Raw genomic sequence first — 14216 nt, 5'->3', positions numbered from 1 at the left:
GACTGAGGCGAGGAATGTTTTATTTATTTATTTAAATAATCCCTACAAGCAACATGGAGCTTGAATTCATGACCCCGCAATCAAGAGATGCAGCTCAGGGCACCTGGGTGGCTCAGTCAGTTGAGCGTCCGACTTCGGCTCAGGTCATGATCTCACGGTTCATGATGGTTCATAGGTTCGAGCCCCGTGTCGGACTCTGTGCTGACAGCTCAGAGCCTGGAGCCTCTTCGGATTCTGTGTCTTCCTCTCTCTCTGCCCCTCCCCAGCTCATGTGCTGTCTCTCTCTCTCTCTCTCAAAAATAAATAAAAGATTAAAAAAAAAAAGTCACAGCTCTACCAACTGAGCCAGCCAGGCACCCTGAGGTAAATAACATTTCTTTTTTTAATTTTTTTTTAACATTTCATTATTTATTTTTGAAAGAGACAGACACAGAGTGTGAGTGGGGGAGGATCAGAGAGAGAGGGAGACACAGAATCGGAAGCAGGCTCCAGGCTCTGAGCTGTCAGCACAGAGCCAATGCGGGGCTCGAACCCACAAACCGTGAGATCATGACCTGAGCCGAAGTCGGCTGCCCAACCGAGCCACCCAGGCGCCCCTCATTTCTTTCTTTAATTTGAGAGAGAGCGGCACCTGATTGCAAGCATGACTGGGGGTGGGGGCAGAGGGAGAGAATCTTAAGCAGGCTTGGCCATCAGCGATCAGTGCAGAGCCCAACCTGGGGCTCCATCCCACGACCCTGGGATCATGACCTGGGCCGAGATCAAGAGTCAGAGGCTTAACCGACTGAGCCACCCAGGCGCCCACGAGGTAAATAACATGTTCATGGAATGTTTTTAAAACGTCAAATTGGCAAATGAGGGTTTGTCAGCCAGCTGCCTGTCTTTGTAAATAAAGGTTGATTAGAACCAGGGCTGGTGTGAGAGCGACAGGAACCGAGCTGGATCGTGCAAGCACAAGGCCGGTCCCATCTTTTTAAAACACTGATATTTGGGGCACCCGGGTGGCTCAGTCGGTTGAGGGTCCGGCTTCGGCTCAGGTCATGATCTCACGGTTCGTGGGTTCAAGCCCCGCGTCGGGCTCTGTGCTGACAGCTCAGAGCCTGGAGCCTGCTTCAGATTCTGTATCCCCATCTCTTTCTGACCCTCCCCCATTCGTGCTCTGTCTCTCAGAATAGAGACATAAAAAAATTAAAAAAAAAAAACACTGGTATTTGTTCATCGTATGTTTTTTGCACTGATTTTAAGTTTTAAAAATATGACACTAAATAGCATTTATCTTGACAACTAGGGTTTCCTGACATCCTGCATCGTGGCGCGTGCCGCACTGGCTTCACCCTGGGCCGGACCGGGGCCCCGGTGGGAGCCCGGATGGGGACACAGGAGGCCCTCAGCTCCTGGGCTCAAGGTGGAAACAGAGCCCCTTGCCTGTGGTGGGCCGAGCCCCGGCTCCTGCATCCAAATGACCGTGCATTTGGCCAAGGCGCCCAGGCCACGTCCGTGAGCACTCAGCCCCGTGTCCTCGCACACGTGTCCTCCCTACACAGGCCTCCCACCCCTGCGCAGGCCCCAGCTCTTCCCTGAGCCGAGTCCTCTCCCTCCAGTCTGTTTCCAATCAGCTCGCTCTTGCTCTCAGTTTCATTAGGGGGCTAAGGAAACTTGGCTTCTCGCTGGAGTTCATAAAAGCTGAGCCGAGCTGGGCCTGCCGCCCTCCCGCTGCCTGTACGGAGGGCTGGGGTCCCCGCCCCCACCTTGCGGCCACCACACCCTGCCCCAGTGCAGGCTGCCTCTGGGCTCTCGGCCAGGAGGCCCCGAGGAGGAAGCCGAGAGGGTAAACCTCACTCTTCTCCACCTCCTACAGCAGGCCCGCAAGACGGCGGGCGGGTGGACACGGGGCAGGGTACCAAGGGCGGGGGAGAAAAAAGCAAATGAGGGAGTGGCATGGGTGTGGGCTCGGCTCCCACAACTCTCTGCCTGATTCCATCCCCTAAGGAGCACTGAGGTGTTTCCCCGCCCCCGCCGAGCCCCCTTCCTCCCAAGACTGAAGCGAGAGAGCCCCCTATAGCAGCGGGCCTGGTCCTCTCCCTGGGAAACAACCCAGGGGCCAGCCCTCGTCCCCTGTGGCCGCTTCCGGAGAAAGGAGCCTGGGTTCCCTCGAGTGTTCGTGTCAACCTGGGCTCCCACAAGGCCCTGGGGTTGGTGCTGGGAAACCGGGCTCAGCCAGCAGCCGGGACAGAAGGGGTGAAGGGGCGGGCCAAGGCGTGCTCCCCCACCCGCGGCTGGCAGGAGGAAAGAACCGGGCGGGAGCGGGCCTGAGGCCTCGCTAGTCACACGGCAAGTCGGAGAGGGTCTCAGGCCAGGCCTGTGCCGCACGGCACACAGGTGCGCCCACATCCAGGCACACACGCAAGCACACGCGCATGCGCCCGTGCTCAGTTGTGCACGCGGGGAGTGAGAAGCTTGGAAACAGGGCGAGGGGCGCTGCCTCGGAGGGAGGGCCCCTCCCCAGGCCCTCTGCCTACTCACTCAGGGTTACCCTAGCTCCGTCGCCTGGCCAGCGGGCCCCCGCCTCCCCCGCTGCCCCCCTCCGGGCCCCCGCAGTTCTCACCTGGTCTGACTCCAGCAAGCACAGGCAGCGGGTGGTGAGTGAAAGCCATGCGCGGGGAGCTGCCCTGAGAGGAGAGGGCACTGCAGAAGTCCAGCTTTCCTGACTTCTTTAGAGAAGCCGGGCCTGGGGGGAGGAATCGGCAACACAGGGCGGGTTTAGCTGGGCTGGGGTGAGAGCAAGGGAGGGCGGGAAGCCAGCAGCTAGCTCCTTCTGTCCTTGGGGGGGGGCCCCCTCCGGGCAGCCCCTGCCCCACCACACCCCTTCCTGCCTTCTTTGCCCAATTCCGGCCCTGACTGGCCAGCTACGGGTCCTTCTGATGGGAGAGAACACGGAGGGCCCTTGGGTGTGCTAGGGACGGGGATGAGCAAGCGGGCCCATCTGCTCTCTGCCGAGTGGATAAGGAGTTCAGAGGGCACAGAAAGAAAGGGTGGGAGGCAGGGGCGGGGGCACAGGGAAGGTGTGTAGGAGGAGCCCTAGGGAACCAGCTTCAGGGCGAAGGGGACTTCAAGGAAGCACGAGCTGGAATCTGCTCTGTGGGGTCCTGGCCTGGGGGAGGCTCTGGTGGGAAGAAGCCAGCAGTCCTCGGGAGGGACTGCGGGGGTGACACTGCACCCGACAAGAAAGTGGGGAAGGGGCTGGCTGGGCACTGGGGGCAGAGCTGGACAGGAGTGGACTCTCCTGCCAGGGGATCCCGAGAATGGGACATGTCGAGGCTTTGCTCTGCTCCTGGTGCCAGAGTGGGATGGCTTTCAGGGGGACAGGGGCACAGGGCACACGCCCCATCGGAGCCCCGCCTGTACGGTCCTGGATCCTGACGCTGCCAACCCAGTTCACCTCTGAGCCCAGGGGGCACGAGGGCCAAATGGTGCTATGACACAGCAGGGCCCCTGGGCCAGGTCCTCCAGGGGAGTTTGTCTCTGGTCCTGGGCTGAGCCTGGAGGCTGTGCCCAGGGCTGGGCGGCATAAGAAGTGGAGCCGATCTCCAGAACTGCCATCTTGGAGGCACAGGATCGGTTTGGATGGTGGGGGGTGAGGGGGCTGCAGGCTTAACTGCAGAGAGAAGGGGGGAAGGGCGAACTCCCAGCCGCCAGCAGAGGTGTTATCTGGCAGCAGCTGTGTGCCACCTGATAGCTGGCACGGTGAGGGGGTGGGGAGCACCCCCACCAGCTGTGCACAGCTGTCCCCGAGGCCGCACAGCGCCTCCCCAGCTGTTCCCTGTCCTGCAGCTGGGCTGCTTAATTGGCGATTTGTCGCAGAGCGGGGAAACAACACAGTTGGGGGGGAGCGGGGGTGGGCATGGAGGAAAGGAGGGGAAAGCGGGCCAGAGGATGCTGGGGGCCGGCCGTGCATGGCAGGACAGCTAGAAGGAGCAGAGACCGCAGGTACCAGAGCAGACAGCCGAGAAAAAAGAGAGCGGGAGTGAGGGAGGGGACATCTCCTTGGGAACCAGGTCTGGGCAGAGGAACCCGGGGGCTGAGCCCCGGGAGACAGCTGTGGATGTGGTTCTCAAGGCACCAGAGTCCCTGAGGGGGCAGTCGCTGAACTGAGGCCCTGGCTGAGGGGTCTTCGGGGCCTTTTCAACCCCTTCTTTCTCCCCCGGAGAAGCATCTGGGCCGCGTTGGCCCAGGTACCTGCTGGCCACGAGGAAACGCTGGGAGAGGCATCCCAACATTGCCAGCGAGCTTCCCCCAGAGGGGAGCTTCGCAGTGGTTACACCGCCCCCCCTTCCCTCTCTCCCTCTCCCCCCAGGGAGCCGAGAGTGGGAGCCTATGTCTGGGCAGCAGGAAAGTGGGAGCGCCTCCCCGTCCCTCTGCCTTGCTTTCCCCCAGTTCCTGCCCCTGTCCATCCACTTGGCCTATCTCTGTAGAGACGCTTCTGGAAAACACCAGGCAAAGGGGACATCGGGTCAGACCCTTCTCTCTCGGCTTCGCGGGCAAAGCCCCGGGGCCCGACCAGAGCAGACGAGCTCCGTGTACAGCCCCCACACGTTGGTCGCACTCGCCCGCCCCAGGAAACCCATGCCTCGAGGCTAGACACAGGTTGTGCCGCCCGTGGGTCAGGCAGGAACATCCTGCAGCTAGCCTCTGCATACGTTTATACGTGAACGCGCGCACACACGTTCAAGTGCACACATGCACACACTCGCCCTCCCTTCCATCCGGGCCATGGAGGCTGGACGTGAGGGCGGTGGGAGGGTGTTGGGAGGACTGAGCCAGCTTCCGTTAGACCGTCGCTTGTCCCTGCCTTCCTGCTCGACCGGAAAATGACTCTGGTCATTCTTCCCTAGGCTCTGCTCCTCTGTGACGCTGGGCCCGTCAGACCCGGGGTTCTCAACTCAGGATGATTGTGTCCTCCTCCCCACTATGCTTTTGAGGAGGATGGAGGAGTTGCTACTGGCTGCTGGAGGGAGGCCAGGGCCGCTGCTCGATGCCTACGGTGCACAGGATGGCGCCCACCATGGAGAAGGACGCGGTCCCAAATGTCAATAGTGCCCGCACTGAAAATCTGCTTTAAACCATGGGGACCACAGAGCTAGGCGACCCAGGGGACCGAGGAGGCTCGGAGTCTGGGGCCTCTGCTTTGCTGCCACCACACCTGTGGGCTCTGCTGCTGACGCAGCGACAGCCCCAGTCCCTCCTTTGGCCTGGCCCGCCCTCCTCTGGAAGGTCAGGAGGCGAGAAGACAGCGCCGCCCACAGCAGGCGAAGCAGAAAGAGGCTGGCCAGGTAAATGGAGAGGGACAGAGAGGCCCCGGCTGCCCTGCGCTGGGGGGGCCCTGCGGCACCCATACCTGCATCCACATCGTTGGGCCACCCGCTGGACTGGCTGCTGCCGGCAGCCGGGGAGCGGCCTGTGCCAGGATAGAAGACATCATCAACGGGGCTCTCCATCTCGCTGTCATCGATGGACTTGGGGCGCTTGGTGGTGCTGGGGAAGAGGACAGGGGTCAGGGCGCCTGACGACAGCAGCGTTACCTGCCCTCCCCTGAGGACAGACTGGCCCCGGGGAGCCCCCCCCCCGTCTTCTGCTCCTCCTCAAACCCCCGCCCGATCCGTGGTGCCAGCATCCGCTGAGCTGTCCAAGTCCGAGAGGGGGTAAGACCCCCCTCAACTGCTTCTGCGGCCCCACCTTCTACTTCCCATCAGCCCCCAGGGCCAGGGCAAGTCAAGGGGCACTTGCCAGGGACAAAAAAATGCCAAGGGGTGCTACAAAATTCAGAGATCAAAATACTACATACTTTCATATTAAAGTATTATAATACAAAAACAGTACAGTATCATAACTGATATTTTAACAAAAAAAATAAACACCAAAAACCTCACAGCAAACCAAACGGTCAAGTTAAAACAAACAAACAAAAACAGCATGGGATCATTTCCTGTCCCGACCACCTGGCCCTGGCGAGGGCCGACTGTGCCCACCTCCCAAACACCCCTCAACTCCATCCCTCCCTCTCATGCCGCTCCCCTGCCCAAGTGAGGCCCTCCTCCACTCCACCTGTCAGTCCTGCGCATACGTGCTGCTCCTGGGGGAACTTTCTAGAACACACATCCCCAGCACCTCCTGCTTAAAACCTAAAACCCTTCAGTGGGTCTTAGGTAGAAACACCTTCCACTGGCCTCCAAAGCCCTCTTTGGGGGTCCCACCCGGATGTCCATCCTTGGCTGGGATGGAGGCTGCTCTGGGCTCAAATGTCACTTGCCCAACAAGAAGGAGGCCTCTTCAGATCCCCACTGGGAGGGCCTTCCAGGCAGAGCTGCGCCCGCTTTGGGCTTGTGTCCCCCAGAGCCAAATGCCCAGCGACAGCACAAAGCAGGAAGCTCAGGGGGTTGGTAGCATGCTGGGCCTGGCTGCTCTGGAGTCAACATTCTCAACAAGCACCTTCTAAAGCACCCAGGCCTGCAGCACCTGAGCCGGCCCTGGGGGAGGGGAGGTGGGGACAGGGCCCCTGGCTCACCTGGTGGAAGGAGGGGAGGTGATGGACCGCCGCCCCAGGGTCACCTGGTTTATGTTGTAGTAGCTGGGACTCTCCAGGTCCGCCAGTGAGAAGTTGGGCCCTGATGCTGTCGCAACAGGAGCTGGAAAAAGGCGAGAAGGCGAGAAGGTTTGGAAGGTGCGGGAGGCCCAACGGGGCCTGTTCTGTGGTCATGAGCGGCTCCCCAGAAGCCTCCTCCTGGCTGGGGGACCTTGGGGAGGAGCCCTTGGCTGTGATCTTTTCCCTCCAAAACAGTGGAGATTAGAGACAGGGCTCTTGGGGCACCTGTGCTCCACCTAGCCCAGTGCCAATGGGCGGAGTGTCCCAGGGAATCCTGTCTGCCCCTTACTAAGGCCCCACCGGCGGGGGGCCGAGTCCCACCTCCTTATACCCCCACTCTGCTGAGCTCAGCCCCGGCTGGAAGAAAGAATTCACTTACTCTGTGATACTCTCACCAGCTCCGTCACATTCCAGACCCCGGAAGTCACAAAACAGTCCTGGAAACTTAAGTGCCCTGGAGAGTGGAAAGGATAAGTGAGTGAGTCCAGCAACACTCAGAGGGGCTACCTGCCTGTTTCCCCAGGGCTCTCCCCACTCTTGTTTTGACTCCCTTCCTCCCAAGCCTCATGTTCCAGACACAGGCTGGCCCTCAGAGCCCTCATGTCTATACAGGGGACCGAGCATGCTTCAGTTCAGGTGAGCACCCACCCCCTTGGACATCAGCTGAGGTCCGGCTGAGGAACAGCTGAGCAAAGGGGAAGAAATGGGGACAGACGGGCGGCCAGGGTGGCCAGGGTGTGGGAGGGCAGAGGAGAGTGATGGGGGCAGGGCTGGCCAGAGAAGTGGGGCACGGGCCCCGGTGCGGAGGGGCACTGACCGTTGGGCAGTGGTTTGATGTCCGCATCTCCTTGCTGGTTTGAACTATCTGATTGTCCGGATTCTGCAAGAGACACAAAGGGGAGACTAGGTCAGGATGAGGGTGCCCCCCATATGCCAGCCCCTTCAGCCCTGGAAACACCTTCACGGCACCCACTCCTCAGAGGGGAGCAACCTGGGGAGACCTGAAGAGAGGACGCAGGTACTTCTGACCCTGGAGCCCCAAGATTCCCTGAGGTGTGGCATCCCGGGCATGGCTCGGTGCCTGGCAGCGGCCCCCGCCTCCACAAACCAGATTCCAATAGCACCCCCCGGGTGATAACCAAAGAGGTCTCCAGACACTGTCCCAGGCTCCCTGGGGACAAAGTCGCCCTCAAGTGAGAGGCGATGGCTGAGTCCCAGCAAGGAGGGTGCCCATGAGGAAGCCAGTGGCCACCTCCCCGCACAGCTGGGATGAACCCAAGGGTCCCCCACCCTCCCCGCAGCTCCAGCTCCCAGAGGAGCAGTGCCCCCCACTTCATTAATTACAGCCATTCCTGTCAGCCTGACCCCCTCCACCTCACCTTTATGCTTACAGGCAGTGCCTGGCAACACAGAGGGGGGAGGTTTGCCCTAACGCTGTCGCCCGCTCTGTGCCAGCCTGTCTGGGCTGTCTCATGCCCCAGTGCCACAGCTGCTCAGAGGGAGCCCCGAGACAAGGGCCCATTGTGCGGTGGGAGCTCACAGAGGGCTGGGGTAGGGTGGAGTGTGTGTGTGAATATTTTGCTGAGCTTGGGAAACCCCCCCCCGCCCCCGCCCCCAAGGTCCTCAAAGCTTTGTGTGCCGGGGGCACAATGGGGACCTCCAGAGTGCCTGCCCAGGCACGACAGCTGGCGAGAGGGTGGCAGAGGGGGGCCGGGGCAGGTTGTGGGGCAGGAGGGAGGCAGGCACTCAGTAAAGAAAGGGCGGCTCACAAGAGGACGACGTGGGGGTGGCATCAGGAAACTGTGCCCTGGCGTTGGCCAGGACCCTGCCCAACTCTTTGGCCCTGCCCCCCTGGGTCTCTCCCACCACCCCCAAGGTCAGCCTACCAGCCGGAGTGTCCACCCCCCACTGGGCTCACAGCCAGGCTGCTCACACTGAGGAGTGACCGGCAAGGAGGGTCCTAAAGAAGGAGATGTGGGCCCGAGAGATTGTAGTCACTCTGGAGGGATGGAAGGATGACGGACGGAAGATGAAGGCTCAGCCTTGGCTCAGGCCAAGTTCTTGGCCACCTGCCTCAATGTGACCAGTGGGAAAGGACAGGCTGCCTACAGGACAGTTTTAGGCACCCACGTTTCCCATTCTTTACCTGTTCAGTTTTTTAAAATTCCAAAACATAGTAATCTTGTCACAAATCAAAAAAACAGAGAGATTTACAAGGGAAGTGCTAACGACGGTCCCTCACCCCTCCAGTCTGGGGCACAGCCCTCCACACCTCCCTTTGTGCCTAGTCCTGTGTGGTGTTCAGGGACGGTGAATCCTATCCCAGGCCACCTCTTTGCTGGTGGTTCTCTCCACTCTGGCAGGTCACCGAGGGCCTCCCCCCACACTCCCAGGAGGGAGGGCAACCTCTCTGTGCCACTGTGCCTTGTGGGTATGAATTTTGTCATTCTCTCACCTTGGCCCACCCCTGGCTTTTTGGGTCCGATTCAACCCCCAGCTCGTCCAGGAAGGAGCAGATGAGGGGCTAAGGTGGTGGCTGGCCCACTCGAGGACCTTTCTGGACTGGGCCCCCGGTGCCCACTTCCTCTTTCAGGGCTGCCCTCTCCTCCCTTCAAAGCTTAGGAAGGGCACAGCCTCAGGACCAGCACTCGGGGCCCCGACTCCACACTCTGTGGCCCAGGGGCCCCTGCTCCTGACCCCACCCATCCTGGGACCAACGCGTTCTCCACCAGCCTTCCGGGCCTGAGTCAGTGGAGTTTGGGGAGACACAGGCGTCCCTCCGCGGGTATGGTCCCAGGCCCCCTGAAAATGGCCACGTGGAGACAGAAAGCTGCGCGCATGCGCACAGCCAGCCCAAGGACAGAAAGGCTAGAGAGAACCCGACAAAGAGATGGAGATGGGCCAGCGAGGAAGGCAGAGACAAATGGGGCTCCAGGAGAGCGCGATAGACAGGAAATCCGTCTCAACCAGGACACTGTCCCGAACCATTACTGCTGTTATTACTATTAGCCTGATGTAAAGGAGCAAGCGGGAGCGGGGATCCAGCGCGGGCGAGGCCCGCTGCCACGCGCCTCCAGGCGCTGCTGGCAGCCATCTTAGCCCTTGGCAGCCATCTTACGGCTGGCGGCCCAGCCAGCGGCCCCACAATGCCACCCCCGCCGGCCCCCGGCATGCTCAGCTCAGCTCCAGGACAAAAGGCAGAAACACTGGAAATCTGGACCCAGGCTCGGAGGCTCAGGAGGCAGCCCTGCAGCAGGGGCGGCTCCAGCCAGGGCCCCACCGTCCTGCTCCAGCAGCTCCCCCTTCATCCGCGGGGCCAGCACCCAGCAGAAGGGGAAGGGAGGGTTAAGGCAGGGGCCCTAGGGACACCATGTGCTACTCAAAGGCAGCCGAAGCCATCCCCAGGCCCAGGGGCTCAACTAGGAGCCCTGCCCTGACAGGACAGAGAGGGACATGATGGGTGCAGGCCCCTGAGCACCCTGTGGGCTTAGGGGTACGTGCGCCTTGGACGGGCAGGGGGCTGGCAGGAACCCATACAGGGCAGCTGCGGGGCCCAAATAGGCCACCGGGCCTTGGTGGACAGGCTTCTAGGGAGGATAAGGAGACCCCCTACCCCCAACCCCAGAGGTGGGAGCCAGCTGGGCGTGCCTTCATGGGCCCTTTGGGGAGCGGTGCCTGGAGGTCGGGGCCTGCTCTAGACAACCCTCTGGGATCAGGCTAGCACACCGAGGGAGCAGGGCACCGCAGCATCTTGACTCCCTTCCCTGTTGGGCTCCTTGGGGGAGGGGATAACCCCAGGCCTCAGGACAGACAGGAGGAAGGTCCCTTTATGACACCCCTCCCCACGCCCCGCCTCATGGCCGCTCAGCTTTTATCTGGCAGAATGGGGCTTATCACAGCCACCAGCTGAACAAACACACAAATCCACGGTTAGTGAGAAAAAGCCCTCTGCCTGAACTCTTTATCTCCTGTTCACAGGCCCCACGCACTGCCCCCTGCCAACAGCACAGGAGGAGACCTGAGCTGCGCGACGGGGGCTCCTCCTGCCGCCGCCCCCCCTCGCCCCTCGCCCCTGACCCAGATCAGGGTGGCTCTCCCCTGGCAGGCCCTGCCGGGCCGGTTTGCAAGAGCCAGTCGCTGCCACACGGGAGCCCCCTCCAGTGTGTGCTTCCTCGCCAGGGATAATGGGCCAGCTGGTGGCCTGCGGGCCAGTGGAGGGGCAGGGACAGTGTTGGCTAGCACAAGGCAGACAGGTGCCCAGCTCCATCTTTTACCCTCCCCCCCCCCACCCCCCCGCCCCCGCCGCCCCCCCCCCCCCCCCCCCCCCCCCCCCCCCCCCCCCCCCTGCCCAGAGGCCATCACTCTGATTCCCCAGGCTCCAGGGCCACGTCCTCTCTGGCCTCGGCGCTCCCCAGCCTGGTTGCCAGAGCAGTGGGGACCCTGAGTGCACACCCCCAGTTCAGGGCCACCCTGACCAAGGTCAGCAGAGCGGCCCTAACCCCTCTGCCTACACGTCTCTTCAGAGACTACTGCTGCCTCCACAGCCTAGAGACCGGAGACGTGAAAGAGCCGTCAGGGACAGCACTACCCGTTCTTGGCCGTGACACACCTCAGCCTTTCCCTCTGGTGTTGAGGACCAGGGGCACCTTCCCCGGTTTTAGGCTTTCTTACATGAAGCCTATCAAGCATAGCCCCCCAAGAACAGTCGGTCCAGCCACGGTGTCTGACGCCCGGGGACAGATGCCCGGGGCAGGCAGGCATCAGGGCCCCTGAGGCGAGGCCAGGTTTGGGGATAGAGGATACCTCAGGGCCACAGCTTATTCTTCGTGCTGCCAAGGGTTATGCCAGCTCATTCCACCCACAGGGGTGTGCTCTGCAGACTGCCCTCCGCTCGGGACCTGGGCCACTCGTGTGACCCACACCTTTGAGGTACGGGCCACCTGCCAGTAGTGCCTTAGGGCTCTAGCCACTGTGGAGGCTTCCGGAAGGGAGGATTACGAGAGGCAGGTGACAGATGTGGACTCTGTCTCAGCGTGGCTCCTGGGTCTGGGGCTACTCCCCATGCATCTGCACACAGGTCATCGGTCACCCCCCTGCACCAATGGCTTGTGGCCTTCTGCAGTGCCCCAAGCTAGGCCAAGCTCGGCCAGCAGTCGGCAGGCAGCGCGGACCCCCTCTTTTCCTCAGGTCCCTTCATATTCCCTGGAACAGCCTCGAAGCTCTCCCTCCAGCACTGCATCTCTCAACCCTGCACCTGCTCTAGCTTCTCAGCCCTTGACGCCCCACTCCTCCCTTTATTGAGCTCTTGGAATCCCATTTCTATTTAAAAAAATTTTTTTTTAATATTTACTTATTTTTGAGAGACCGAGAGCGAGCAGGGGAGGGACAGAGAGAGAAAGAGTCACAGAATCCAAAGACCGGCTCCAGGCTCCGAGGTAGCTGTCAGCACAGAGCCCGATGTGGGGCTCGAACCCACAAATTGTGAGATCATGACCTGAGCTGAAGTTGGATGCTCAACAAACTGAGCCACCCAGGCGCTCCTTGGAATCCCATTTCTGGTCTCATTTTTCTCTGTCTTGGCTCAGCACTCCTCTCTGTCCCTCCTTCTCTGCATTCCCTCTCTCCAGCTCTCTTTCCTCTCCTGATCTTGCCTGTTTCTGTGTGCGTGTGTGTGTGCATGTGCGTGCATGTGCATCCAAAAGGGACATTTCACTGGAGCCCTGCAGGGGAAGCTGCAGCCGCCAGAAGAGCCCCGTGTGGCATATGAACCCCAACTGACAGCACACTGCATGTGTGTATATACATTTCCAGCCCCAGACGGGGAGGTATTTATGGCCCCCACTAGGTAAAGGAGGGATTCCTGATTTGCTGCAGTGAACGCTCTGCCTCGGCTCCCACCCGAAACAAACTCGCTCCGCCAACGGGGTCACATGTAACTTGCTGGCCGGCTGCCTCCATGAACCTCACCGACACAGCCACAGGGAGTTCTTAGGTGGCCAAGCCGGGGCGGAAAGACCCAGCTTGACAACACCCACACACGCGCGTACTGCGGCAGGCACAGTCACCTGCGCACACACTGGGACAGACAACCAGCAATTTCCGGTGCCCGGTAGAGGCAGGAGCACATGATGCATTCATTAGGAGCCGTGGTCCCACCTCTAGTTCTGCTGGACCTCTGACCTTTGGGGGCTAGAGAGGACAAGCCCCGGAGTTTGCAGTTTGCTTGCCCTGCCCCAGGCTTTCTCCAGGTCTGAGGTTCCAGAAGCAGGCAGGGGTGTGCCCTGTTCTGTGGGGGGGGGGGGTCCTCTGAAGGATCGATGCAATCCAGGAGCTGATCCTGGCCCTCCCCAGTGTGGCGCTCCCCTCCCCTTCACTGTCTCCCCCCCCCTCTTCTGTGATTCCGGAGCATCCAGGGCACTGGAAACCCAATCTCAAGGGGAGCCAGAGGCCTGGCCTGCAGCATCAGGACTGGAGAATGTAACTATTGTGCCTCTTGAAACCTAAGTCTGAGAATCTGAGACACCCTGAGCAGGAGAGTGGTGGACGGATGGGGGGCTAGGGAGACGGGTCACAGAGGGGTTCTCCCCATCTCTGCAAACAGGAGACCCAGGGACCGAGGGAGTCCTTGAGAGTGCAGGGCAGCCAGAGGGCAAAGGGGGGAGGGGCTGCGCCCAGGGGGCTACTAGCCTCCTTCGCTCCTTCTTTCCACTCTGTGCTCCAGCCAGCTCTCGGCATGCACACGGGCCCTGGAGCCGTCCTGAGGTTTACCCCACTCTGTCACCCCTAGAGCCCCGCATGGTGGGAGACAGGAGCATGCCCAGGAAGCACAGCCCTGAAGGTCTGGGCAGGGGTGGGGCCCGGGGCAGGACGGGCACACATGTCACCCCCTCATCACCTTCATCTCTCCATTCCTCGTTCCCCCTCTGCTCATGGATCTGAAGGGGCTGGAGCCTTTGACCTGAGTCACCTGTGCAGGGGAGGGAGGTGGCGTGCCAGTGACACCTGCGTTGTCTAGACCTGCTCTGGCTGCCCCTGAGGCCTGAGCTCTAGACGGCCATGGAGGGAGGGTGGGGCAGGGACCACAGGTCATGCCGCAGGGAACAGCAGGATGGGGCATTCCAGTCTCAGGCTCTGGCAGCAAAGCCCTACCTTCTCCACCTCTACCCAGGCCGCCCCCACTGGTGCCGTCTGCGGTCCTCCCCTCCAGGAGCGAGGGCCAGATCTGCTGCTGCAGGGCTCAGTGCCCAGGGGTGGGACCGCAGGAAGGGAGAAGGTAAGTTGGTGGGCTCGTCTGGTGCCCAGGAGACCGGGAGAATGGGCTCCGAAGGCTGAATCCAGGCAAGGCGCCCTGGTGCCTTTGGGTGCTCCCCTGGTGTGAGCTGCTCATCGCTCTCTGCCCTGCACCTGACGGGAGAACCTTCCATAGCACCGCCCCCAGCCCAGGAAGAACCAGAGACGGGGCCAGGTCACTAAAGCCCAGGGGAACTGGGTGCCAATTGCTGAGTTTCACGAGAGGACAGACAATGGCCGACGAAGGACAGAGGAGGAAGGATAGACCTTGGTGCAGAGCACAGCA

At 61.2% G+C, this 14216-nt stretch overlaps 1 protein-coding gene across 1 annotated transcript in view; it reads right to left on the bottom strand.

Moving 5' to 3' along the window:
• Positions 1-2534: 2534 nt before the first annotated feature.
• Positions 2535-14216, bottom strand: part of NFIX (nuclear factor I X) — a 53564-nt gene continuing 41882 nt past the window's right edge. The window contains exons 3-7 of the mRNA XM_029916598.1: positions 7458-7520; positions 7020-7094; positions 6563-6683; positions 5396-5532; positions 2535-2728 (exon numbers count right to left, since the gene is read on the bottom strand). Of these exons, the coding sequence (XP_029772458.1) occupies positions 2535-2728; positions 5396-5532; positions 6563-6683; positions 7020-7094; positions 7458-7520 (590 nt within the window). The remainder of the gene's footprint in view (positions 2729-5395; positions 5533-6562; positions 6684-7019; positions 7095-7457; positions 7521-14216) is intronic.

The sequence above is a fragment of the Suricata suricatta genome, chromosome 12 (genome assembly GCF_006229205.1).
Source record: "Suricata suricatta isolate VVHF042 chromosome 12, meerkat_22Aug2017_6uvM2_HiC, whole genome shotgun sequence".
NCBI classification, from domain to species: Eukaryota; Metazoa; Chordata; class Mammalia; order Carnivora; family Herpestidae; genus Suricata; species Suricata suricatta.
Note: the sequence above shows the minus strand (reverse complement) of the source record. Positions and strands in the feature narration are given on the sequence as shown.